Source organism: Euleptes europaea, chromosome 6, assembly GCF_029931775.1.
Source record: "Euleptes europaea isolate rEulEur1 chromosome 6, rEulEur1.hap1, whole genome shotgun sequence".
In the NCBI taxonomy this organism is placed as follows: Eukaryota; Metazoa; Chordata; class Lepidosauria; order Squamata; family Sphaerodactylidae; genus Euleptes; species Euleptes europaea.
Genome location: NC_079317.1, coordinates 15,939,902 through 15,966,735, shown reverse-complemented (window position 1 = coordinate 15,966,735; position 26,834 = coordinate 15,939,902). Strand labels below are relative to the sequence as shown.

The 26,834-nt window shown below is 43.0% G+C and overlaps 1 protein-coding gene across 2 annotated transcripts in view; it reads left to right on the top strand.

The window, feature by feature from the left end:
• Positions 1-324: 324 nt before the first annotated feature.
• Positions 325-26,834, top strand: part of ZFYVE21 (zinc finger FYVE-type containing 21) — a 30,261-nt gene continuing 3,751 nt past the window's right edge. Inside the window, exons 1-6 of one of the 2 annotated variants that reach the window (XM_056852168.1) lie at positions 325-468; positions 14,695-14,745; positions 16,855-17,023; positions 19,850-19,925; positions 21,304-21,395; positions 24,952-25,005. In XM_056852168.1, coding sequence (XP_056708146.1) covers positions 337-468; positions 14,695-14,745; positions 16,855-17,023; positions 19,850-19,925; positions 21,304-21,395; positions 24,952-25,005 — 574 coding nt within the window. In that variant the 5' untranslated portion in view covers positions 325-336. The remainder of the gene's footprint in view (positions 469-14,694; positions 14,746-16,854; positions 17,024-19,849; positions 19,926-21,303; positions 21,396-24,951; positions 25,006-26,834) is intronic. The other variant, XM_056852169.1, reaches the window with a different exon arrangement.

The following is a 26,834-nucleotide window of genomic DNA, read 5'->3' as shown; positions in this document are numbered from 1 at the left end:
AGCCGCTCCCTTCTCTCGCCGCTGAACTTCGCTCCCGCCCTCAGGCCCGAGGGGCGACTAAACAGCGCATGCGCGCTCACTCCCTCCATTCGCAGAACACGCCTTGGCGAGGCGGACGATTGGCTGAGAGGGCCACATCGAGGGGGCGGGGCGCTCTGCCCGCCCTGTTGTCTGCGGGGCAAAAAAAAAAAGCAACAACCTCCGCTCTCCGTTTTTATTGGCGCGCCGTCTTGCCCGTCTTCGAAGGGGCGGCGCTGATTGGCTAGCCCTTCGTGGGCCAGTGGCTTGGGCGCGTCGCCTTGTGGCGGCGGCGGTGGCGGCGGCTGTGAGGTGAAAATGTCGGGCCGGGAGGCCCCCGATGGCAAGAAGTTGGTCCGCTCGCCCAGCGGGCTCCGGATGGTGCCTGAGAGTCGGGCCGCGCGGAGCCCCTTCGGCCTCGAGGAGCCGCCGTGGGTGCCCGACAAGGAGGTAACGGCGCGGGGCAGCCTCAGCCGCTCCCTCCCCTTCAGCCTCCGCCCTGACCCCCCCCCCGGCCTCCCGTGGGCCGCATCTCCGTCGGGCTTTCTCCGCCAGGGCGGCTTTTCCTCGCCTCCCCATCCCTGGGGATCGCTTTCTGAGACCGCTGGTTATGCCTTTGCATTAAAAAATATATATATCTCCCTGCAAGTAGAAAGCTAGCTCTGCAGGGAGAAGTGTTTTCTTTCTGTGCTTGCGCTGGTTATGCCTTTGCATTAAAAAAAATCTCCCTGCAAGTAGAAAGCTAGCTCTGCAGGGAGAAGTGTTTTCTTTCTGTGCTTGCGCTGGTTATGCCTTTGCATTAAAAAAAATCTCCCTGCAAGTAGAAAGCTAGCTCTGCGGGGAGAAGTGTTTTCTTTCTGTGCTTGCGCTGGTTATGCCTTTGCATTAAAAATATATCTCCCTGCAAGTAGAAAGCTAGCTCTGCAGGGAGAAGTGTTTTCTTTCTGTGTTTGCGCTGGTTATGCCTTTGCGTTAAAAAAAAAACATCTCCGATTTTTTTTTGATTTTTTCAAAAAAAATCAAAAAAATTTGGAAAAAAATAATAAAAGAAACAAATAATTTGATTAATAGTAAAGTGAAAAGAAAACCATTATTTTGTTTACTGGGAATACCCACAAACGATATTCATGATCGGGATAGGATTATTTGTCAATATAGTTTTGCTGCTGCAAGGATTGTGATAGCGAGAGTATGGAAACAAACAAGTAAACCCTCAATTACAGAATGGAGAGAGAAAGTGTGGTTATATATGAGGATGGCCAGATTAACAGAAATTCTGCATGGAAATGATTTGGAAGAATTTAAGTTAACATGGTTTAAGGCTACCTCATATTGGGATAAGTTGGCAAAAATGGATTTTACTTTGTTATTTAGTGAGCTATAGAAAATTATTTTTTAAGCAATATTAGAATTTAGATAATTAATAAATAAAGCTACCGGACACTTCTATGGAAGTCATGGTGATGGGTCACTTTTGGTGGGTGGGGGGAAAGGGTATTTTTCTTTTGATGAATGTATTAAAAAATGAAATGTATTCAATATGTTATGTGAATACCCTTTTATATCTATATATGTATTTTTTTCTTTTTTTTTCTTTTCTTTCTTTTTTGTATTGTAAAATTCAATAAAAAATTATATTAAAAAAAAATCTCCCTGCAAGTAGAAAGCTAGCTCTGCAGGGAGAAGTGTTTTCTTTCTGTGCTTGCGCTGCTGGCTTTTTGTTTGCAGGGAGGTTTCCCCCCCCCTCTTTCTAATGCAGTGGTTCCCAACCTTTTTTTGACCAGGGACCACTAGGGCTTTTTTGTTCGGTGCAGGGACCCCAAGGTTCAAAATAAAAATTCAGAGAATTTGAAAATAAACTTTAATCATAACTGTTAGTTAAACATTAAACTTAGAATAATATTTGAATATATATTTTTATAATAGAGAACTTTTAATTGAAAATATTAATTTATTATGGGTGGATAATGTCGTTTCGCGGACCTTAATTTAGTTCTCACGGACCCCCGGTTGGGAACCAGTGTTCTAATGCAAAGAAACATTTTTATTTTGCAATCTGGGCAATTGTTCAGCTGTAAAGTGCCCAGGTTAGCCTGATCTCGTCAGATCTCAGAAGCTTAGCAGGGTCAGCCCTGGTTAGTATTAGGATGGGAGACCACCAAGGAAGTCCAGGGTAGCTGTGCAGAGGAAGGCACTGGCAAACCACCTCTGTTAGTTAGTCTCTTGCCATGAAAACCCCAAAAAGGGGTCGCCATAAGTTGGCTGCGACTTGACGGCACTTTACACACACACAAAGTGGAGTAGAACAGCAGGGTAATGTGATCTGCTTGTTTTGTTTTCGAACATTTTTTTCTTTTCGCAATTGTACATTGGACATTTTTATCTTTTCCCTTTCTTCCCCTTTCTGTATCCCTTTGATTATAAAATTTAAAAGAAGAAGAAGAAACACATAGGAATCTGCCAGCATGCGAAGATAACACAGGGATTGGGAGGAAAATGGGAATGATGGCAGTGGGGGAGAATTTTTTGTCCACGCAGATGGACTTCATTGCTGAAGAATGTCACAGAAGGAGAAGGGAGGTGGCACCGCAAAGGTCTTCTGGGAGGGAGGTGAGGCAGAAAGGGAGGAGGTTGTTATAGGGAACAGGATATGGTGGATGGTGGTGCAGCTGGAACAGCAAAAGCTTGCATGCAGAGTTAGATGGAGATACTGTGGTTTGTTTTCTTGTTTACATAACTTATATCCTGCCTTTCTGCCCTTTTAAGGTCCTTCAAGGCAGCTAACAATTAAAAAAATGCATGATAAAATTGCACTACAAAACCTTTAAAATCATTAAAACAATCTAAGAAAAGACCTAAAAACCCAAATTAAAAACAAAACATTAAAAACACTGGTAAGGAAGGAGGGATGACTGAAGGAATGGTTAGAGAGGTCTTGGGGAGGAAAATCCATCAAAACCTATGAAGAATGGAAAAGAAAATCCAACAAAGCTTACAGAGGATGGGATAGGGGCTTTTGCATTGTGTATGGATGGAGTTAAGGGACATGGTTGTATAGTTTGGGCAACAAGAGGGTGAATTATTTTGGTGGCAGAGTTTTGGATGAGATGGAACAGCAGAAACGGAGACAGGCCAGGGTGTGAGATGAGTAGAACATCGACCGGAATTTTCGCCATAGGGCAGTGGAGTGGAAAGGTTATTTGACAGGGAGAAACAATGTGAACAGGTGATGAGTGGACGAACTATGGGGAGTGAAGGAAAAGAAGGAATCAAAACAGAGGCTTTGTGCCTTAGTATGAAAACCCCAAAAAAGGGGTTGCCATAAATCGGTTGCGACTTGTCAGCACTTTACACACACACACAGTGAGGTAGATAGTGAAGTTATTAGATGTATATCAAAATGAAGATTTAAGGGGAAAGTGGGATGTTTGGCCTTAGACATGGTCAGCTTGGTGGAAGAGCTTGGCTTGTCATCTATGTACAGAGGATGGGATTTGTTGAGGACACCAAGGAATAGTATGTAGGGAACCTGAGGAACTCTTTAACAGGAAGCTTCCCCCTTTAGAAAGGCTGAATGAGTAATTCCACAAAGTTGGGAGAGTGTTGTATTGATACCCATTGCAACCACATGGACGCACAAAGAAAGGGAGTTCTGTTAGCGGAAGAAGAGTTGCTGAGCAATGAATGCAACGGGGACCCTGTGGGGCACTTATGCAATGCTATGCTTGCTTCATGAAATACCAGCTGTTGTGAAAAGGGAACCAGGAAGTGTAGCCTCCGATAGAAACAGCACTGCAGAGGAGGTGTGGAACGTCCCAGTTTTCTTTCCAACTTCAGTTTCAGCTCCAAAATGAGTTGCCATAGGCATAACAATTTTCCAAGTTAGTTAAGCCTTCATTGAGTTATTAGTGGCTGCTGCCTCAAGGGAGGTTTGCGATACTTTTTGTACAGTCTGCAGCAGATATTATAGGAATGCGTTGTGTTCACACCTTTGTTTTCAAACAGCAGTAACATCACCAGTAGCATATCTTGATTTGGTACTGTGTGTGGTGCCAGCTTTGCTTATTCCTCACTTTGTTGTTAGTATGGACAATATTGCCTAAAATGGTGGTGGTGGAAAATGCCGTCAAGTCACAGCTTACGTACGGCAACACCATAGGCTTTTCAAAGCAAGAGATATTCAGAGGTGGTTTGCCATTGCCAGCCTTTGTGTAGCGAACTGTGTTTGTCTCCCATTCAATTGCCAACCAGGGCTCTTCCAAAATCTGACGAGATTGGGTTAGCCTGAGCTAATCAGGCTACCTAAAATTCAGTACTGCTCTGAGGAACCAGAAAAACAAGGGCGTAAATGTAGTTTGATGCCCATAGTCTGATTTATATATGGTCTCAACCCTGAACATGTTGGCTAATACACTTGCATTATGGTGAACACATGAAGCTGCTTGATACTGAATCAGACCCTTGGTCCATCAAAGTCAGTATTGTCTACTCAGACAGGCAGCAGCTCTCCAGGGTCTCAGGTAGAGGTCTTTCACATCACCTACTTGCCTAGTCCCTTTCACTGGAGATGCCGGGGATTGAACCTGGGACCTTCTGCATGCCAAGCAGATGCTCTACCACTGAGCCACAGCCCTCTGTGCTCTGTTGACAGGGCAGGTAATATTTGCATTAACTTCTTGACAGTCAGGTGGTATGGTGCTTGCTCTTTGCCCATTGGCTTCCCTTTTGAGTCAGAGTACATAACAGCAAAGTCCCTAAAAATGGGGAGCCCCGGAGGAAAGGCTGATGGTGGCTTTCACTTCATATTTCTTTGTATGTTCCCTATTTTTTCCAAACTGTGTTTAATTTTCATAGGTTCTTTTAAAAACGAAACACTGGAATATCCCCATGCCCAATGCACTAAAGCAGCGGTTCCCAAACTTTTTGAGTCAAGGAGCACTTTTCAGGAGAAAAATTTGTCACGGAGCACTCATTTTCGCCTAGCACCTATATACTAAACCAAATGACAGTAATATTTTTCTTCTTTTTTTTTTTTATAATAATTTTATTGGTTTTTATAATACAAATTTTCCATGATAGTAAACAACAATAAAAGCAATATGAAATTCAAAATCAAAATTCTAACTCTATGTTGTTATAATTTCTTGAATTCATAACAAAAAAAACAAATTAGAGGAAAATTTATGACTTCCCCATCACCTCTCTCCGCCTCTTAATAAAATATTCATCCCATCGTAATTGGTCTGATCTTAACTTATAAATTCATTTAACTTTCATAGAACATTTTCTAGTAATCTAAATGATTATAACTCTTACTATTAATTGTATCTTCTAGATCAGATTAATAAGTATTCTTCCATTTTCCCCAGTTTTAATTCATATTCACAGTATTTCATCCAATCCTCCCATTCCCCTAAGAATCGAACTTTGTCTTTTTCATTTAAAATGGCTGTAAGTTTTGCCATTTCCACCAATTCGAACATTTTCCCAATCCAGTCTTTTTTCTCGGGAATTTCTGCCCCCTTCCATTTTGCTGCATAAAGCAGTCTCGCAGCTGTTGTAGCATAAATCAAAAAAGTTCTTTGTATTAACAAGTCGTCAGGTATCATACTTAATAGCATCATTTCTGGTGTTTTGGGTATATTTTTTTGTACTATTAGTCTCAGTTCATTGTATATCATATCCCAAAAGTCTTTAGCTTTATCACAAGTCCACCACATATGGTGAAAGGAACCAATTTCCTTATTGCATTTCCAACATTTGGGGGATGTCACTTTATATATCTTTGCCATCTTCTTAGGTGTTAAATGCCATCTATACATCATTTTATAAATATTTTCTCGAATTGATTGCGCATTTATTCCTTTCAAGTCTTTTGACCAAAGTCTTTCCCATTTGTTTAAAGGAATATCATGTCCAATATTTTGAGCCCAATCAATCATAGTTGGTTTAATTGTCTCCTGCTCACAATATAATGTTAAGAGTAGATTGTACATTTTAGAGATCAATTTCAGATTGTTCTCTAGTAACATCTTGTGGAAAGGGGACTTTTCTTTAGAAAATCCATTTTTCATATCTTGTACAAAAACTGATTTAATCTGACAATATTGCAACCATTGTAAATCCTCTTTGAGAAATTGAAATTCCTTTAATGAACATTTTTTCCCCTCCCAATTAATTAATTCCTGGTAGATTATGAATTTGTCCGGTCTAAGTGGTCGAAGTGTTAGCATTTCTTGCGGTGAAATCCACATCGGAGTTGTTGGTTCCAAAATGTGTTTGTATTTCATCCAGATGCGCAGTAGAGAGGACCTGATTATATGATTCCTAAATGATGCTTGTATCTTAATTTTATCATACCATAAATAGCCATGCCATCCACTAATATTATTAAAGCCTTCAAGCTCCAATAAACGTGTATTTGATAAGGTTATCCAGTCTTTTAGCCATGTTAAGGCTACCGCTTCAGCGTAAAGTTGAAAGTTTGGTAGTGCTAAGCCTCCTCTAACTTTAAGGTCCACCAGATATCTATAAGCAATCCTCGGTTTTTTCCCTTGCCAGATGAAATTTAAAATGTCTTTCCTCCAAGTATCAAAGTATTTAACATGTGATATTATAGGCAAGTTTTGGAATAAGAAGAGCATCCTTGGTAACACATTCATTTGAATTGTTGAAATACGTCCCAATAGTGACAACTTTTTATTTGACCAAATAATCATATCAGTTTTTATTTTACCCCATAATTTAAGATAGTTGTTGGTTAACAATTCTTTGCTCTTCGCTGAGATCCAGATTCCCAAGTATTTAACTTTATTGGCCTTCTCCCAACCTGTAAACGTACTGAATTCCTGTTGTTCTATTTCTGATAAATTTTTGAATATTGTCTTTGTTTTTTCTTGATTGACTTTAAATCCCGATATTTCCCCAAAGTCGTCCAGAGTCTCTTGTAGTAACTTCATTGATTGTGTTGGGTTTTCCAGAATTAACAGGAGGTCATCCGCGAATGCTCTCAATTTAAATTCATGTTTTTTAATTTTTAGACCACGAATGTCCTCCATACTCCTTAGTTTACAACATAGTGTTTCCAACACCAACAAAAATAATAACGGAGACAAAGGACAGCCTTGTCTAGTTCCTTTCTTAATTTGACAATTTTCCGACATTGATTCATTCACCAAAATTTTCGCATGTTGGGATGTATAAATGGCTGATATACCTTTCAAAAAACGGTCTCCAAAATTTAATTTTACCAATGTTTTTTCCATAAAGTCCCATGAGACCATATCAAAGGCTTTTTCCGCATCCAAAAATACAAAGGCGGCTGATCGTTGTATATTCTGGTCATAATATTCTAATGAGTCCAATAAGATTCTTATATTATCTTTAATTTGCCTTCCTGGAACAAAGCCCGCCTGATCTTCATGTATAAGGTCTTTGATGAATTTTCTTATCCTATTCGATAAGATCGAGGCATAAATCTTATAGTCCACATTTAACAACGAAATAGGTCTATAATTTGATGTTCTTTCTGGGTCTCTTCCTTCCTTGGGTATCAACGATATGTATGCATGCGACCAAGTTTCTGGGGCTACTCCCTTATCCAAAATTGTATTGCAAAGTGATACAAAGAAGTCTGCTAAGTTGTCCCTAAATGTTCTATAAAATAAAGCAGTTATTCCATCTGGTCCAGGTGTCTTATCCGTCTTTTGTTTCATTATTGCTTCTTGTATTTCTTCCCTTGTGATTGGAGCATCTATCCATTCTTGTTGGTCTGTTGAGAGGATATTCATCTGTATTGAACTTAAAAACTTATCTATTTTCTGTTTTGAAATATTTTCTTTCTGATACAGCTTAGTGTAAAATGAAACAAATTCTTTTTGTATATCTGTAGTTGAATGAACTGGTCCTTTAGCAGTTTGAATTTTTGTTATAATCTTCTTCTGAAATGAGTCTTTCAGTTGTGTTGCTAAAAATTTCCCAGGTTTATTAGCATGTTCAAAATATTTTTGTTTGGCAAATTTTAAGTTTTTGTTCATTTCCTCCATTATGACCAAATTTAATTGATGTTTAGATACAGAAATCTTCATTTGTATTTCATTTTTCTCTTCTTCTTGTAACGCCGTAACAAGTTCTTGTTCCAAGTTTTGTAAATCCCAAAGTATATTATTGGTAAATTGTAGTTGAGTTTTCCTCCACGCTGCATGTTTCTGTATCATAAATCCTCTTAGAACTGCTTTAAACGCATCCCACACTATATTCAACGTAGTTTCTCCATTAAGATTGACTTCAAAAAAATCTTTAATCAGATCATATAATTCTTTTTGAATCTTATTTTCCTTTAGAAGTTTATCATTCAATCGCCATCTAAATGCTTGTTTATTGTTCCACTCAAATGTAACCGGATTGTGATCAGAGAAAGTTCTTGGTAAAATATGTATTTTACGTAGTTGCGTAAAAATTGATTTACTAGACCAAATCATGTCTATTCTGGAGTGTGAGTCATGTCTCGCTGAATAAAAGGTATATTCTTTGGCTGTAGTATTCATTGTTCTCCAGATGTCTTGTAATTCCAATTCTGTAGCCATGGTGAAGAAAGTTTTAGGTAAACATCCTTCATTTTCGTCTTTTGCTTTTGATTTTTTATCCAAAATTGGGAGAATAACGCCATTTAAGTCACCCATCAATAAAATCTGGTCATTAGCATACTGAGAGATCAGTTCATGCAATTGTCCATAAAATTTTGTTTTTCCTTCATTGGGAGCATATATTCCTACTACAATCGTCTTTTGCCCCAATATTTTGGTTTTTATAATTACAATTCTCCCTTCGTTGTCTTTATATAGTAGTTCAGGACTAAGGCTAGAATGAGCATATATTACTACTCCCTTAGTTTTTGTTTCGGCCGATGCCACAAATGCTTGTCCAAGCATTTGCCTATCCAAATATTTTTTGTGTTTTTTTGCTATATGAGTCTCTTGTAAACAAATTAGGGAGTATTTATACTTCTGTAGATATTTAAAAATTCTAGCCCTTTCAGTTTTTTCATTCAAACCATTCACATTCCAAGAAATTACTTTTGCCATGGTACAATGATTATTGAAGCAAAATATGCAGTCTATAATTTAGTTCCTCCTGCTGCTCCCTGTGGTTCTTCTTCTTCTTCTTGTTCTTCTTCCTCTTCCTTTTGATCCCCAGTTAATCCTTTAAGATCTGATTTATATTTTCTCAGAAATTTTCCCACATCTGCTGTAGATGTAATTGTCATTTTCATTTCTTTGTAGGTAAAAGCCAAGCCTTGTGGCATAATCCAGCGATATTTGATACCATTAGCTTTCAAAACAGACACAAATTCTTTGTAATTATTCCTCTGTGAGAGTAAATGTCTTGGTATGTCCTTTAATAAAATTAGCGGAATGTCTCCTGCTGACACCGGGTTGTCATAATGCATCTTCATGATTTTATCCTTAATCCTAGTGTCATAGAACACTATCATCAAGTCTCTTGGCTTAGATCTTTTCATTCTAGCAGGTAATGGTATTCTGTATACTCTGTTAATAGCTTGGTTCAATTCTTGTTGATCCATCTGAAACAGGTAAGCCAGATTTGGGATTACAGTTTCTTTGTTGTCTCCCATCATAACTGGAAGGTTGCGCAGACGAAGGTTGGTCTCTCTCACTCTCATCTCCATCATTGCTATTTGATCTTTTACAGTTATCTGATTTAATTGTATTGTTTCAATCTGTTTTTCTTGGCTTACTAATTTTTTCTTTGTATCCTTATGCTCTTCCATCACTTTCTTTATTGATAAGTCCATTGTTTGCATATCTGACTGCATAATGCTCATTTGGGTTTTTACTTCTTTAAGATCTCCTGTTATCACACCCAATTTGTGATCAATAGCTTGAGATGCTTGACCTAGGTTTGTCATCATAGAAGTTAACTGTGCCATCTGTGTAGACATCTGTGTAGACATCTGTTCAAGCTGCTTATTTGTTGCCTCTGTTTGTTTGGCTAGCATATCTTGTAATTTCTTATCCATGGCTAAGACTTGTACTGAGTCCTTCAATTTAGTATAGGCAGGGCTATGCAATGAGCCAGAACGGGGTCGAGTTCCAGACATTTACATTGGAATAAGACTGGTAAAAGTCATGTCTTCAGACAGGGCCCTCCAGGTGGTAGTTAATAGAAGGTAGTTCAATGATCAGCTTGATAATTTTTTCGGGTTGAAAAGAGCTAAACTTGGCTTTAAAACAGCTTAATAAAGTTTTGAAATACCAACGAGTTTTATTGGACGCTCTAGGTCGGGTCTACCAGGAAGTATTCCGGAAGTTGTATTTGCCGTGGACCTTCTACCGCCTCATCTCGATGGTTGTTTCCTTTAGGAACTATTTCTGTGTAACTCAAGTGCGACGCGTATCCGGTCCTCCAGCTTGCTTCCTGTTGTTGTGACTCAGATGATAGAGAGGGTGGTATAGAGGGGCTTCCGGTCTGATGAATCCCTTGCTGCTAACGTGGCAGGAAACTCTTTTTCACCAGAAAATCAGGAAGAAATTCACCCTCCCCTTCCCTCGAAGTTGCTTCTCATTGGTGGAAATTTTAGTCCATCATCTAAGCGTCCTTCCAACTCTTTGTTTTGATTTAAGCTGATCTGTCTGATAAGGCTCCTGCCGCTAATCCTGATGGAATTTACGAATCAAACTTTCCCGATTGAGATAAGGGAGGAGCAGGGGCACTGGGAATATCTTCATCTACCCCCCAGTTATACGGTGATGCCAGTAAAAAAACGAAGGGTTCTTTGTACTCACTTGGGCATCGAGAGGTGAGGTTCTTTTCTTAAAATAGTCCTTGTGTTGGTGTTAAGGTGGTGGAGGGTAGAGCCTTGTGCCAAAGCTGCGTTTTGGCGATTCCTTTCCCTAATTGCCCTCGCAGGACCGGCGTCCAGAGCTCTGGGGGACTTATAAAAGCTCCCTCAGAGTCTTTGGGAGGTCAAACTGCGTTTGCGGGCTGCAGGGAATTCCTGCTGTCCGACCCACTTGCAAGGGTCGGATTGGGGTGCATATATCACCCCTAAATTAGCGCAAACTTGGATTTCTCTCAGGACAGCCTGAGAGAACGTCGTACTCATCCCAGCACACCACCGGAAGTCTGACAGTAATATTTTTCTTTCCAGTATCTTCACGGAGCACTGGGAGATGTTTCGCGGATCACCAAGTGCTCCATGGAGCACAGTTTGGGAACCGCTGCACTAAATAATGCCACTGTCCTTAATGGGCTGGATCTAGTGTACCACTTGTGGCACTCTGCTTATCCAGAGCCCACCGCTGCCAGGCCAGGGTTCAGGGGACTTCCTGCAACAGCACTCAACATGATGTGGGGCTTTGCAGTGGGCAAGGGCATCAGTGAATATCTCACACACACACACAACCTACCAGTTTAGGCGCCCTTCTGCTGGAATAAAAACTAGTATTGGGTTGAGCTCATTGCTTACACAGGGAATTTAGATCACGCGCTAAAGCCTAAATTATTCTAAATGGTTGATGGAATATCTGCCAGTCTTCTTCCCTTGCTGATGCCCCTTTCTCACTGGAGTTCACTGCCCTTTCTGCTGTTTATGTGTGAATCAGTGTGCTGGAAAGGCAGCTTGGCTCGTGTCAAAACCAGACAAACCTAAAAAAGCTCAGTGCATTTGTTTTTCCAGACCTAAGACTTGCCCAGCATTTTTGTTTCAGGTGACAATTTTTGTCAAATTGATCATGGAATAGGGAGAGCTGGGGGGCATTTTTTTTTTTTTTAGTAAGAAAGTAATGCTGCATTTGAATAGCGATTCCAGTAGTATGTTGGCAAAATGTTCTTACTCAGTGAATTGAGCAGTACCAGCGGGTATGCAGAAGGCAGGCTTTGGAGCTGCCAGAAGCATGCCAGAATTCTCATCGCAAAAGTCTGTGTGCATTTCTGTGAAAGCAAGATAAAACTTCTTTCTTAGATCTTCATCACTGCTAACCTGCTTCTCTTGGATAGTGTGTTATCATGTATACTATTCACTAATGAGTGTGTATTCACTGCAGAAAGATTGCAGGAAAGTAAGCGTGCTGTAGTTTTATTTCCTATACTGGTAATCACTAATTGGATTTGATCCACTAGCTCGTAGTGGCTTATGCTGGGGAACCTTTTTGGTCTTGAAGCAGCCCAACTGCTTATGAATCGGCCAGTGTTACTTACCAAAGATGCATGTGTGCATTGTTTTTCCAGAGAAGGGTTTTTGCTTTTCCAGCCAGCAGTGGTTGGATTGAGCTCCTGAAGACAATGCTTACTTTCAGTTGCGTGCTTTGTCCTGCAGCGGAGCCAACTTCATAAGATCTGGCCAGTGGTTTTATCATTCTGCTTCTGCAACCAGGCTCTTTCTACCACCATTCTTTTCTGTCCAAAACTCACCTAAATCGGCCTCTGCAGCCACACAATTAGGTCTGGGGCTTGAACAAATGTTAATTTATAAATCCGGGTGGTTTGTTTATTTATTTATTTATTTTATTTACAGTCTGCCTTTTTTCACCGAGACTCAAGGCAAATTATGTAGTGTAATTCAGCAGGATGGGACAGCCAGTAAACAGTGTGAAAGGGCTAGGATTGCAGAAATCTGAAACAAACCATATGAACTAAGGTGACATGTTAAAACAAGTGCAGAAATTACATGGCAGGATCATTCCTACAGTAACAGATGGTATATGCTACACACAGTAGTATAGTCCACAACCCTTGCTCAGAGCATCTTTCTGAACCATTCCATTACAGTATATGTTTTTACCTGTTTGAAAGTGCCCTCCTTAATAATTCAGTTTTGTGTAGTTCACAGAATGCTAGGAGAGTGGGAGCCTTCCTGACCACATCAGGCATACCTTTTCTAAAGATGACCTGCTTTACCTGAAGCTTGTTCTCCTGGTCTATTTAGAGCCAGCGTGGTGTAGTGGTTAAGAGCAGTGATTTGGAGTGGTGGACTCTGATCTGGAGAACTGGGTTTGATTCCCCACTCCTCCACATGAGCGGTGGAGGCTAATCTGGTGAACTGGATTTGTTTCCCCACACCTACACTCAGCTGGGTGACCTTGGACTAGGCACACTCAGTCCCACCTACCTCACAGGGTGTCTGTTGCTTGGAGGAGAAGGTGATAGTAAGCTGGTTTTATTCTTCCTTAAGTGATAGAGAAAGTTGGCATATGAAAATCAACTCTTCTTCTAGCCTTTGTATGTATGTAAAGTGCTGTTAAGTCACAGCTGACTTACAGCAACCCCAGCAAGGCGCTTTCAAGGCAAGTGAGAAGCAGAGGTGTTTTGTCATTGCTTTTCTCTGGTCTGGCCTTTGCCTTTGGTTAATATTTCCATTTTTTAGATAGATAATCAGCAGTAGAATCTGGATCAGTATTATCTATCTTATTGTTGACCTGCAGGATTAAAGCACTAAATATTGATGGGGGGAAGGCATAGTTTAGGATACGGTGAAGTTACTGTGTGTATTTGGTGAACTGTTTTGCATTTAGCCTTGGTGTTAGAGACTGCCTTATCAAGTGCGTGGTGTTTACAGTGCTGACAGACCCAGGGTTTATCTCCCATAATCATTGCACCCTGGCATCTCCTGAAAAGTCCTGGCTTGTGTTTAAGTGTTTCGCCAGTAACCGTGGATAACTCCACTGTGTTTTGGCTTTGCAGCAGAGGCCCACAGGAGTATTAACTAGCAGATCAGTCGGTCACATCTGGACAGAAATTATAGCCAAGCCATTGTAGGGCCAGTTGTCTCTACAGTTCGTACTTGAATCAGTTTCAAACTTGTCAGTGATCTTAGTTACCCAACAAGGGATTTTAATTCTGTAATGAGTTTAGCAATCATGAACATGGGTTTGAAAAAAATGTTCATTTAATGGAATACAAGAGACAACACTGGAAAATTGTTGGCAATATGTTCTCCTTAAGGCATGCAGTGACAGTCCTAAGGTTTAAGAATCTAGTAAAATGCAGTTTGCCTGCTCAGCTAGAGAAGATGGGAAATATTTTGGTACCCTTATTAGCTTGTTCTCTTTATCTTCTCACAGTTGCCTATTTTGTCCTTCTTATGCCCATTGTACACTCCTCCTCCCCCCCCCCCATGCCTGGGTACCAACCTGCTGCTTTGTGGATTTCTTTATCTTTGCAAAGCGTTCCTGAGAGTCCTATTGCAAAAAAAAAAAATGTTTTACAGGTTTTGTTTTAATTCCATGAACACTTTGTAGGAAAAAAATGATTTCCATCAGGCTGATGCTGCGCAGCTATCAGAGTTCTTTGAAAGAAGCCATAGCTGTTAACATTGCTTCCAAATGTGTTTCTAATTTGTAATTTAGATGTGCCCCCAAGAGAGTAGTTCTCTGCCTAGAATACATAGTTCTTGAAATAGAAGTTCGGCGGGACTTTGGATTCTCTCCCAAGCTGTTGTTTTTCTCCTACCGGTTTCTTTAGTAGGGTGTACACTATTCACCATGGGGATCAGAGACTGGGATGGAGTAGTTTGAGAAGAAAAAAACATACGAAGGATGCTAGTGAAGCATTTTAAGGGGTTTGGGGTTTGCATGCTATCTACATTTGCACATTCTTTTACTTTTGGGACCAGATGACGGAGTATATTCACATATTTTTTCCTTACTGTCTTTCTAGTGTCCCAGATGCATGCAGTGCAGTACGAAGTTTGACTTCATAACCAGAAAGGTAGGAAAACATAAGGTTTTTTAAAATAGCTTTTCATGCTGTAGTTTAATTAAAACAAGACTTCTCTAACCCACTTGTTAGAGCCGCCGCAGTGAAAATTGCATCGGATGCAAGCACGGTCATGACACCTATGGTTGAATTGCTATTTTTGGTCGCAGGATGGATCGGAGACGTCTTGTGAACCAAGCAAGTTACTGGGATTGATTTCTACAGTCTTCCCTCAAAAGTTCTTTGTGCTCCCCCCACTCCCCAAGCTGCTACTGATTGCTATAGCAAGAAGAGGTAATTGGCCAACCCCCCACTCACACACACATGTACCAGCGTGGTGTAGTGGTTAAGAGCAGTGGTTTGGAGTGGTGGATTCTGATTTGGAGAACCAGGTTTGATTCCCCACTCCTCCACATGAAGCCAGCTAAGGTGACCTTGGGCAAGTCCCAGCTCTCTCAGCCTCACCTACCTCACAGGGTGTCTGGGATGAGGGGGAAGGGAAAATGATTGTAAGCCGGTTTGAGTCTCCCTTAAGTGGTAGAGAAAGTCAGCATATAAAATCCAACTCTTCTTGTGTGAGTAGAGCGAGCTCTTAGAACAGAGCAAAAGCTCACACAAGAGGGGGCAAGCGTTTTCTGAAATTAGTGTATCTAAATTAGGGAGACCGTTGGTAATGTCTGTAATTGGTAACACAGCCCCAGCACTTATCTTGTATTCATTAGTGTTTTATGAAGAAATGTCACAAACTGTACCTTCTGCATTTTATGGCGTTTTGAACTCTCTGCTTGCTTTTTTCCCTTTATGCCTCTGATTGTGTGCGTGTGCATGGCAGCTGATGGATATGAAACCCAGAAGAGTTAATGTCACAAGACTTCTTTTGTGTGTGCTGACAGATTTAAACAGCTACCCCTCTAGAATCTGAGCAGATTTTAAGGTACTCTGTCCTTTTTTCCCATCAAGTCACAGTTGACTTATGGCAACCCCATAGGGTTTTCAAGGCAAGAGACATTCAGAAGTGATTTGTCATTACCTCCCTCTGTGTTGTGACCTTGGACTTCCTTGGTGGTCTCCCATCTCAATACTGGCCAGGGCTGAACCTGCTTAGCTTCTGAGATCTGATGAGATGGGGCTAGCCTTGGCTATCCAAATCAGGGCAGTTCTGTCCTACAATTAATAAAACTCCTGCAAAGTCACAGGCTGTGGCGATTCTTCAGAAGTCCTATGTACATTAACTAGAAGTGGGGAAAATCAGTAGCAGCAAAGAGTAAGAGTCCAATAGCATCTTAAAGACTAATAAAATTTCTGGCAGGAAATCAGTCAGTTCACATTTTGTTTTGGCTCTAATGTATTGCAAGGTTGAGTACCTAAACGTCATTTGAATTCTGCAGTGTTGAAAATGTAGCTTCCTGCATGCTTCCATGCCTTATCAGAACAGAAAATGGGAGGCCCAAAATGAAATGAAACTACTTTCTGTGGCTATAACATGTGTTCCAGTGTTAATGAACCTGACCTGATCATATCACTTCCATGAGAAGTAGACATAGATCAGTGGTTTCTCTCAAGCGACATAAAAGTGCAGGCACCGGGTCATTACTGACCCATGGGGTGATGTCACATGACATTTACTAGGCAGACTATGTTTACGGGGTGGTTTTTCATGGCCGTCCCCTGCTGTTGACACTTTACTCCCAACAAGCTGGGTACTGATTTTACCAACTTCGGAAGGATGGAAGGCTGAGTCAACCTTGAGCCATCTACTTGCAACCGACTTCAGTCAGGATCGAACTCAGGTTGTGAGCAGAGCTTTTGACTGCAGTACTGCAGCTTACCACTCTGTACCATGGGGCTTGCTTTCAAGCTGTATAGAAGAACCAGAATGGAAACACTTTTCTAGATAAAAATTCTTTCTCTCCCAGAGTTTTTATTTCAGCAGTCATTACATCTCTGTGGCACTTCCTGATAAGGCAACTTTAGGTTATTTTCTTCTCTCTGTCTGCCTGATCTCTTATCGGTTTCAGCTCTGTTACGTGTCACTATTCATATACTGCAGTCGTTGGTTTTTCGTCACAAAGCCCCAACTGTGCTGAAACAGTTTTTCTTCGTCACCCCCCCCTCCCACAGCACCACTGCAGGAGATGCGGAAAGTGCTTTTGCGACAAATGCTGCAGCAAAAAAGTGCCTCTTCCGCGTATGTGCTTTGTTGACCCCGTGCGCCAGTGTGCTGAATGCGCGCTCATTTCTCAGAAAGAAACAGAGTTTTACGACAAGCAGCTCAAAGTGCTCATGAATGGTAAGTGCAGAGCATGAGGCATTGGTGGTTCAGATTTTTTTTTTGACCGTGTAGTGGGCATGAGAGAAAGAACCACATTTTGGAATTCTGTGTTTAAATCGGACATAATCAAATGACTAGATATAATTTTCAATGTGACCTGGAATTCTTTGGCTACCTTCAAGCCAGTATGGGGAACTCTGTTATGGGGAGTGGCAGTGAATCTGTTGCGTGCTTTACCTATAATTTGGTTTAATAACTGTAAAGAAGTGTACAGTACAACCCCTCCACTGCTGGATACAAATAAATACATGTCTTGGTTTGAGGGGGATCATCTGTCTCTGATGCCAGATAAAGCCAATAGGTAGCAAATCTTACTTCTATAGTGGAAGCTGCCATGTTGTGTCTTGTTGGTTTGGCTTGATTTGGTATTCAGTAAACCATTAATTCATGCCATCGTATTCCCTATTACTATGTATGGGTGTGAAAGCTGGGAAACGTTGAGGGCAGCAGGAAAAGAGGAAGACCCAACAAGAGATGGATTGACTCAATAAAGGAAGCCACGGCCCTTAATTTGCAAGATCTGAGCAAGGCTGTCAAAGACAGGACATTTGGGAGGACATTGATTCATAGAGTTGCCATGTGTCGGAAGCGACTTGACGGCACTTAACACACACAAACCATTAAAAGCAGAAGGAAGTGGTAAGGAACGATGGTTCTTCCTTCTATGATGAATGGATTTGTGGATGACCTTTCTACCCCAGTTCACATTCCTGCATTCAACCTGTACAAGTCCCACTCGCTGCTTATGAATATAGTTGGAGGAGATGTTGGGGTTTGCCCTAAAAACAGGTCTTTTTCTGAAATAACTTGCCCAACTCTTAACAAGGGCAGTAGTGCTTAAGAGTGACATGAAATTTAGCATACTTGGTGTAGCTTGAACAGGATCTTTTCTTGGCACTACTTCAAAATGTTACTTTAAAAAAAATTAAAATTCAGTGTAATGATTTTTGGTTCTGCGTACAAGAAAGCAGAAGGTAACAAGTTTTGCATCAGTGGAGAAGCTAATGGCATTATTGTGGTTGCTGAAGAAAGCTGCCCTTTGGTAACTCACTGTTACAACAGAAACAGTATGTGGATCAGCTGAAACACTTCTTCAGTCTTGAGTTTCATGTGTGTCATGGTGTCTACTCTATGTCTTAGGGTAGCCATGTCTTCATACCTCATCGTGTCTTAACAGTGCTGTCCTATAACAGAATTATGCCCTTCTAAACCCATTGAAGTCAACAGGCTTAGAAGGCTCTGGGTTTAAGATTGCAATTGTCAATAACTCAGCATTCTTGCTGTCTTATGCTGCCCAACCCTCCTAGCCCTTCAAAAATTAAGAGCTTGATCTTCCCCACTTCCTACCAAAAAATTAGGGTAGACTTGAGTATTAAACATTTGGCTGTTGCCTAAACAGCAATTCTGTGTCTTCCTTCCCCCACTGTATCTAGTAAATAAAAATTGTTGTGTGCTATTATTGTGCTCAAAGTGCTCCTACACGAGCCGGTATGGTGTAGTGGTTAATAGCGGTGGTTTGGAGCAGTGGAGTCTGATCTGGAGAACCGGGTTTGATTCCCCCACTCCTCCACATGATTGCTGGAGGCTAATCTGGTGAACTGGATTTGTTGCCCCACTCCTACACATGAAGCCAGCTGGGTGACCTTGGGCAAGTCACAGCTCTGTTAGAGCTCTCTCAGCCCCACCTACCTCACAGGGTGTCTGTTGTGGGGAAGGGAAGGTGATTGTAACCCGGTTTGAGTCTCCCTTAAGTGGTAGAGAAAGTCGGCATATAAAAGCCAACTCGTCTGCTTCCTCTATCCCCACCAGGAGCTGTCAGTGAAACAGAGTGGGGAAAATTATGTGGGGGTGATGTTCATGTTTATTTTCTGGACATTGAACCTGAGAAAGAGATGCACGGCTGCTGTTCTTTGGGGATACCCTTGCTCCCCTTGGAGTTCCACGCTTAGTCTTTATTGTCACCTTTGTGTCATGTCTGAATAGCATGCCTTGCTGTGCAGCCAAAGGACCAGGCACACACAACTTCTCTTGGTAAGAACTCGGCTCCCTTGCCTGAACACGTGACCTGCTCATGTAAGGAAACGTGGCTCCATCTTGCCAGGAAGGAGAAGCTGCATGTGACAGTTGTGAAATATTTCTCGGAGAAGAATTTGAACACTCCTGAGGATTTTAGCTGTCACCTTGTCACGCCGCACCTTTGGCTTGGCCTTTCGGTTTGTGTCTGCCTAGCAGATAAAGTTGCAGCAGTGTGTTCATGGCAGCTTTCCTGATTTATTCAAATTTTAATGTGAAACCTGTAATAATAGACAGTTACCGGTAGTTTTTGTTTACTTTGCCATTGTTCTGTTGTCTAGTTCATAGGTGTCAAAGGAATAGAATTGGTAAACTGCAGCATCCTTTTTCTGTTAATGGTACAAATCTTGAGTTCGCTTTATCATGATAGCCTATCATGATAGGCTTTTCAGTTATGAAAGTTGTGAGAGAGCTTAATAAGCTATTAATTCTTATCTACGTGCCCCCTTTTTTCTTGCTGTCAAGTCACAGCTGACGGCAACCCCATGGGTTTTCAAGGCAAGAAACATTCAGAGGTGGTTTTCTTTTGCCTGCCTATGTGTAGTGACCCTGGACTTCCTTGGTGATCTCCCAGCCAAATACTTGCCAGGGCCAGCCCTGCTAAGCTTTAAGATCCAACAAGATCGGGCTAGTCTGAGCTATCCAGGTTAGGGCGCTACCAGCAGTGGGTCTATTAAATTTATCTTCTCTCCTTCTCCCTTCCCCGTCAAGGTGCTACGTTTTTTGTAACTCCAGGGACATCAGAAAAGTCTGAGACAATGGTCTGCCGACTTTCCAACAACCAGAGGTAAGAAGTGTGCTCAGGAATTAAATGGCGTCCATGTACCTGAAATGTTAGTATCCTGATTGTACCAAACGTCCTTTGAAATTATTGTGCAGAGTTAATATGATTTCTGCTTTGTAATCAAGAAACAGATTACAGCTGAAGTGCCTGTTTTGGACATCACATCAGATTTGGGCTTACTGGAGGCTTCCTAAACTGCAGTTTTGGCCTGTGCCTGAGGGGACATGATAGAGGACTATAAAATTAAGGGGAGACATGATAGAGGTCCATTAAATTTTGCAGGGTATGGAGAGAGTGGACAGGGAGAAGCTTTTCTCCCTCTCTCATAATACTAGAATGTGGGGTCATCTGCTGAAGCTGGAGGGTGAGAGATTCAAAACTGATAAAAGGAAGTATTTCTTCTCACAACGCACAGTTAAATTGTGGAACTCCTTGCCCCAGGATGTGGTGATGGCTGCCAACTTGGAAGGCTTTAAGAGGGGAGTGTTCACAGAAGAAAAGAGTATTCATGGCTACTAGTAAAAATGGATAGTAGTTATGCTGCATACCTATTCTCTCCAGGATCAGAGGAGCATGCCGAATATATTAGGTGCTGTGAAACACAGCCAGGATAGTGCTGCTGTAGTCGTCTTGTTTGTGGGCTTCCTAGAGGCACCTGGTTGGCCACTGTGTGAACAGACTGCTGGACTTGATGGACCTTGGTCTGATCCAGAATGGCTTTTCTTATGTTCTTATGGGACGGAGCCTGTTTTCTGACATGTGAACGCAGCCTAGAATTTCGCCAGCCAGGTGAAGGCAGTCCACTAAACTAGCAACTGACTTGCCAAAGCAATTTTGTTTTTTACCAGTCGAGAGTTGAAAGTATCACAAAGTAGAGAACAACTGTCCCCCAAATCCCCACAATAATCTCATGCTTCCCAACAAATCTCCACCGTGAGACCGTCCATCAGGAGGCCTTTGGGAAATACAACGCTTTCGAGTTTTAAACAACCACAGTTTTCTTGGCAGCAAGTTTACAAATGCATTGGGAATTTTCCCCCAGAGATCAAGTTGTTGACTTGTTAAGCTTTACGTGCAAGTAACTAGAGCAGGGGTGTCAAACATAAGGCCCTGCTTATGGTCTACAATCGGTTTCTTTAACGTGTAACTCCCTATGTACAACTTCTTTGTAAATTGAGGATCTGTGAGTCATGTAAACCCTTCACCTGCAGTCTGATGCAGTGGAGCCCAGGTGTATGCCTGACTCCTCATAACCTAACCCTTATTTTGTGTGTTGTTACATTATTATCGTAGTGCGTTTTTGCTTTCGGTTGTGGATCTTGGAGTTCCAGGACTTCCAGCTTGATGTTTGAAAGAAGCCATGTTCTCTACTTTTGTGCAGATATCTGTTTCTGGATGGAGACAGCCATTATGAAATCGAAGTTGCACAGATTTCAACTGTCCAGATTCTTACAGAGGGATTTACTCCTGGAGGTAAACCTTGCAGTGAATTAGTTGCTCCGTATGTAGCCCCTGGCAGTGTTTTGAGCTATACTGGAGGCATGCAGTACCTTGAGAGTGACTGCTTCTGGAAGCCTGTCCTACATTTTTTGGGGGGGTTGAGGTGAGTGGCCCTGACCTGGATGGCCCAGGCTAGCCTGATCTCGTCAGATCTCAGAAGCTAAGCAGGGTCGGCCCTGGTTAGTATTTGGATGGGAGACCACCAAGGAAGTCCAGGGTTGCTGTGCGGAGGAAAGCACTGGCAAACCACCTCTGTTAGTCTCTTGCCATGGAAACCCCAAAAGGGGTCGCCATAAGTCGGCTGCGACTTGACGGCAATTTACACACACACAGAGGTGAGTGTAGATGGCTAATTCTGTGATCTCCCAGTTCAATGGAATGTGCAGAATTGTGAATTGGAAGCCTGCAGCGCCTCACGTTGGCCAAGTCCGTGCATCAGATTCAGTCCTACTACTACCACCCATTTATGGCTTCTTGAAGGCTGCTAGGGCACAAGGTTAATAGCAACCCAAAACAGGCATTATGTCATTCTGTCTCTAGCAACTCCGTGCCCTTGGCTTTCTGTCTCACAGCCCCGGCCCTCTTCTTCCCACATCCTTTCTTTCTCCTTGACCCCTGTGGTAATCAACTCCAGGGGAGAGGCTGAGGCTCAGTGGTAGAGCATCTGCTTGGCGTGCAGAAGGTCCCAGATTCAATCCCCGGCATCTCCAGTTAAAGGAACTAGGCAAGTAGGTGATGGGGAAGACCTCTGCCTGAGCCGGTACCAGTCTGAGTAGACAATACTGACTTCAATGGACCATGGGTCTGATTCAGTATAAGGCTGCTTCATGTGTTCATGTCTTCCCCACCCACCGTTTCCTCTGGGTCCTGCTTTTCAGCTGCCCCCCCCCCCAGCTTCCTAGCACTCCTCTCCCCCTCCCTGCCCAGTAGCATGCAGCACTCTTGAGTCTTTCAGGGTCCCCTCTCACTAGCCCCTCTTCTGATTGCTCTTTCGTCTGCATTTTTCCTTCTGCCTCCTTGTCCCTGGGAGGCCAAACCCCTCTGTTTCTCCACCTCTTGGAACCTCTTCCCAGTCCTCGGCCATTCCTTGCGTGAAGGTTTAATCCTGCTTGAGCTGGACTAAGAAGGACTTCAGAGTTCCCCTGAGCAAAGCCAGAGACAGTTCAGTTGACTGTTGTGGGTTTGCCTGCAGCCTAAGAATGCTTCCGAGAACTGTAGCTGTCATTTAGTTAAAAAAAAAAATTCTAGTTGTCATGGCTGCAGAGATTTAGTAAGAAGGCAACAGAGGCTTGGGAAATAGAAACACAGAGTTGAGACCTCCAGGGTAATGTAGTCCAACCCCCTGCACAATGCAGGAAATTAACACTCCACCCCCCCAGTGACAACTGCTCTGTGCACAGAAGAAGAGGAAAAAACCCTCCAGGATCGTTGGCCAATCTGGCCTGGAGGAAAATTCCTTCCTGACCCCAAACTCTTTCTTCAGGGCTTATGAGTTAAGTCTGTATCAAGGTGAAAATGTCAGTTTGGGTTTCCCTGATCGAGGTTAATGAAAGTGTTGTGAGATAAATAGTCTGTCAACTGTTTGACACCTGCCATGTTCAGCCTTGCAATTAAGGTCACAGATTATTAGCCTACAAATACCACTAGTAGTGAAGCCATGAAAAGATTTTTTTTTTTACATTGATGTGGCTTGAAAAGAACTTAATGAATGTGCGGAGATGGGCAGGTGAAGCTTTACATGCCATGGAGGAAAGTAATATCCTATTAAGCCTCTATTCAAGGGACAAGACACTTTTCTTCAAGCCAGTTGGCAACCCCAACTGCACATCTTGTGCATCTGGGGGAATTTCTGCTTGCCAGTGGTGACCAGGTGATTTTTTAAAAATCACAAACCTCTCAATGTAGGTTATATATTTTGCTGTGGCCATCTAAACTCATGAGCTTTTCCCAGTTTTGTGCCTCTGGGAAGGGTATGTCTGTTATTGGACTAACCTAACAGTAACTATCTAGACACAGCAAAAGAACATGATCAACTGCTTTTATTAATCTCTAAATTGTAAATGTTCATTCATAAGGCCTCTGAATGAGGTCAATTACCATTTATTTAAAATAATACTGCTCACCCTGCCATTGAAAATATGTCCAGATTCTGAAAAATTGAGCCAGTGTGAGGGCTTAGACCAGGGGTGGGGAACCTTTTTCCTGCCAAGGGCCATTCGCACATTTATAACATCTTTCGGGGGCAATACCAGGTGTAGATCTCCTGGTGGGGGGCGGGGAGAGGCTAGGGTTGCTAGGTCTCCAGCCACCACTTGAAAGGTTGGCAACCCCAGGAGAGGCCACACAGAGAAGGCCTGCAGGGCGCCTCCGCTCCCCCCTCCCAGGTGGGAGGGCAGACAGCGGTGAGCCCCAGAAAACGAGGCACCAGAGGGGCGCAGCCCACAGTCGATTGGCAAGGGAGGAAGGGAAGAAGGAAAACAGAGAAAGAGGAAAAGGGAGGAAGAGAGAGAAAGGGAGAAAGAAATGGAGAGAGGGGGAGAAAGAAAGAAAAGGACGGAGGGAGACAAAAAAAGAGACAGAAAAAGAGGGAGAAAGAGAGGGAGAGAAAGGGGAAAGAGTGACAGAAAAAGAGGAAGAAAAGAGAGAAAAGCCTCCCCCCCCCCCCACACACACACACCCGCGCATGCCAGCCTACAGGACCGGGCCCCAGCCTCCCCACCTCCCCCGCCCACACACACACACACACACACACACCCGGCGGCGCATGGAGCCCCAAGCAACCGGGCCCCAGTCTCCATGCCCTCCCCCCCAGAGTCCATAAAAAAAAAAACCAAACCCAATAAGCTCCCGCATGCATGCTCTGCCACCGGGAGCCGCTGGCCTCTCCCCCCGCCCCGCTGCTCAACAGTCGACAGGCAGCGAGAGGGGCTTACAATGCGCCGCAGCGTTCCTGCATGCCGCAGCTGTAGGGGGCAGCCTTGGGGGAAGCGTCCCTCCCCTTCCCCTCTCGCCGACCAACAACTGACAGTCGGTGAGAGGAGGTCCAAAGGGCGCTACAAGGGCGCTGTAAGCCGTGGCCCCAGGAACACCTTCGGGGAGGGCCACCCTGCGCCCCGCCTCCGCGGCAGGGTTCCCGGAGGTCCTGAGGGCCACCAAAAATGTCCTCGGGGGCCGCATACGGCCCCCGGGCCTGAGGTTCCCCACCCCTGACTTAGACTCTTTGGGACCCAGGTGTTTGGACTAAGGCAGGGACTATACCTTAAAAAGAAACACTGGGTGGGTTCCAGAGCAAGAGTGCCCTAAAATCCCTGGAGGGAGTTTTCAAGCTACATTTTCCTCCCTGGAATGTCGATGAGTTCTTGCATATCACTGACCTTTAGCTTTGCTGTGTATTTCTGCCCCCTGACTTAACTTCTGTCTGCAATATAGTCCTGCAATATTTCAACAGCTGTAAACGGAACCTTCATTTCTTAATTCATTTCTTTTGACTGCTCTTTCTCCCCGTTGCTTTCCTGCCTCCTTGATGTAGAAAAAGACATTCACACTTACACCAGCCTCTGGGAAAGCGAGCACATTACGGAAGGTCAGCACTGAAGCCCGGTTCTCCTACTCATGCTCCTTGCAGCTCCTGTTCCATGCATGTTTGTCTCCTGCAGAAAATTGCCTGGGGTGGGGTGGGGTAGGGGCAGTTTGCGTAGTGACTAGATTTATGGACCTTATTTATTACTATTCCAGACTGTATGACTACTTCATGACTATGTGATGTTGATAGTTGCATTTATGGCTGCAAATAGTACATCCCCCTCATTTAAGAGGGAAACCCACACAAGGATTAGTTTCCCTTGTGGATGGAAGCCTAAAACAGAGGAAGAAGTTTTGCAGCTATATATTTTAATTGTTATCTAGCAAAAACAAACACACATATAGTCATAAAGATTTTATATATATATTTATATTTTTAAGTCTGGAATGTTGCTTGCTTAGACCACTGAAGAAGGCTGTATGGCCGAAACACGTATGGTCATAGTCTAATTGTGTGATTTTTGTCTTATTGTTTTATATGAGTATGTCAATTCGGTAGGCTTTTGCAGGGCCTTATATGTGTTTTATGTGGTATTAGATTTTATCCTGAAATAAATATATTCATATTTTGTACTGAGATAATCTTGAGTTTGTATAACCTTTGGCCTTGGATGTTTATTATTTTATTTTTTAACCATGCATGTTTGTCTCCTGTGGAAAAGTGGGGTGGGGGGGCAGTTTGCATAGTGACTAGATTTATGTTCTGTGTGTTTCCTTTGATCTCTATGGGGAAGGACTGGGCTCGTTTTTGTATTTAATTTGAAGCCGACACACTTGGCTTCAGCCAGCACCCATAAGGTCCCCACCAGCCAACCTCTCTTTCTCCCCTTCCTTTGGCACGAGGAAGGTCACATTGCAGGCGGAGAGGACCCATCTGAGGAAGTAAAGGGGTGTGGACGGGGGTGGGACACAAAGAGTGGACCCTCACTCTGGGCCTGCTTAGATTGGTTCAACAGAAGCCCCACATGGGTCAAGAATTTCGGTCTACCCTGTCTTCCCTTTCCCCCAGTGTTCCTTCAAAGCTGTGTAGTGTATACATAGGCCTGTAGAAGAGATTTATGTTCCAATGTGTTGTGAAAGCGGGCTGTCTAGCTCGCCAAGGAAGCTTGTCTCTGGTTTTCTGTGCTTGGGTAAGAATCATATGGTTGGAAGGGGCCATACAGGACATCTAGTCCAACCCCCTGCTCAATGCAGGATCAGCCCAGAGCATCCCTGACAAGTGCTTGGCCAGCCTCTGCTTAAAGACTGCTAGTGAAGGGGACCCCACCTCCTCCCCAGGTAGCTGATTCCACTGTCAAATAACTTACTGTAAAACAATTTTGTCCTAATATCCCGCCGGTAGCTTTCCACCCGCAATTTAAACCCATTATTGCGAGTCCTATCCTCTGCTGCCAACAGAACAGCTTCCTATAATCTAGCCCAGCTAGATTCTACCAATCTGTATTCGCCAGTGATGTTGAGTGATGGCAGGGAGAAAGGTGAAGGATTTGAGGGGAAGTCTGGGTTGAAATCCGCAGGTGTGTTCTGCTGGAGGTGATCTTTTCTCTAGGCTAGGGCAAGAGGCCTTCCCCTGATGCCAGGAGCTCTTCCGCTCTTGTAAGAGTCCATACAGAAGATACCAGTGTGAGTGGCTGCTACTTTCCTATGTTCCACCTTGACTTACTTACTGGTTAGGTTGCTGGATCTCAAATAATAGAGGAAGTTGGCCTGCATTACCAAGGCAGCTGCAGACGGGAGGAAGCCCGTCAAATCAAAAGAGTTTCCGTCTAGACATTAGGAAGAACTTTCTAACAGTTACAGCAGTTCCTCAGTGGAACAGGCTTCCTCGGG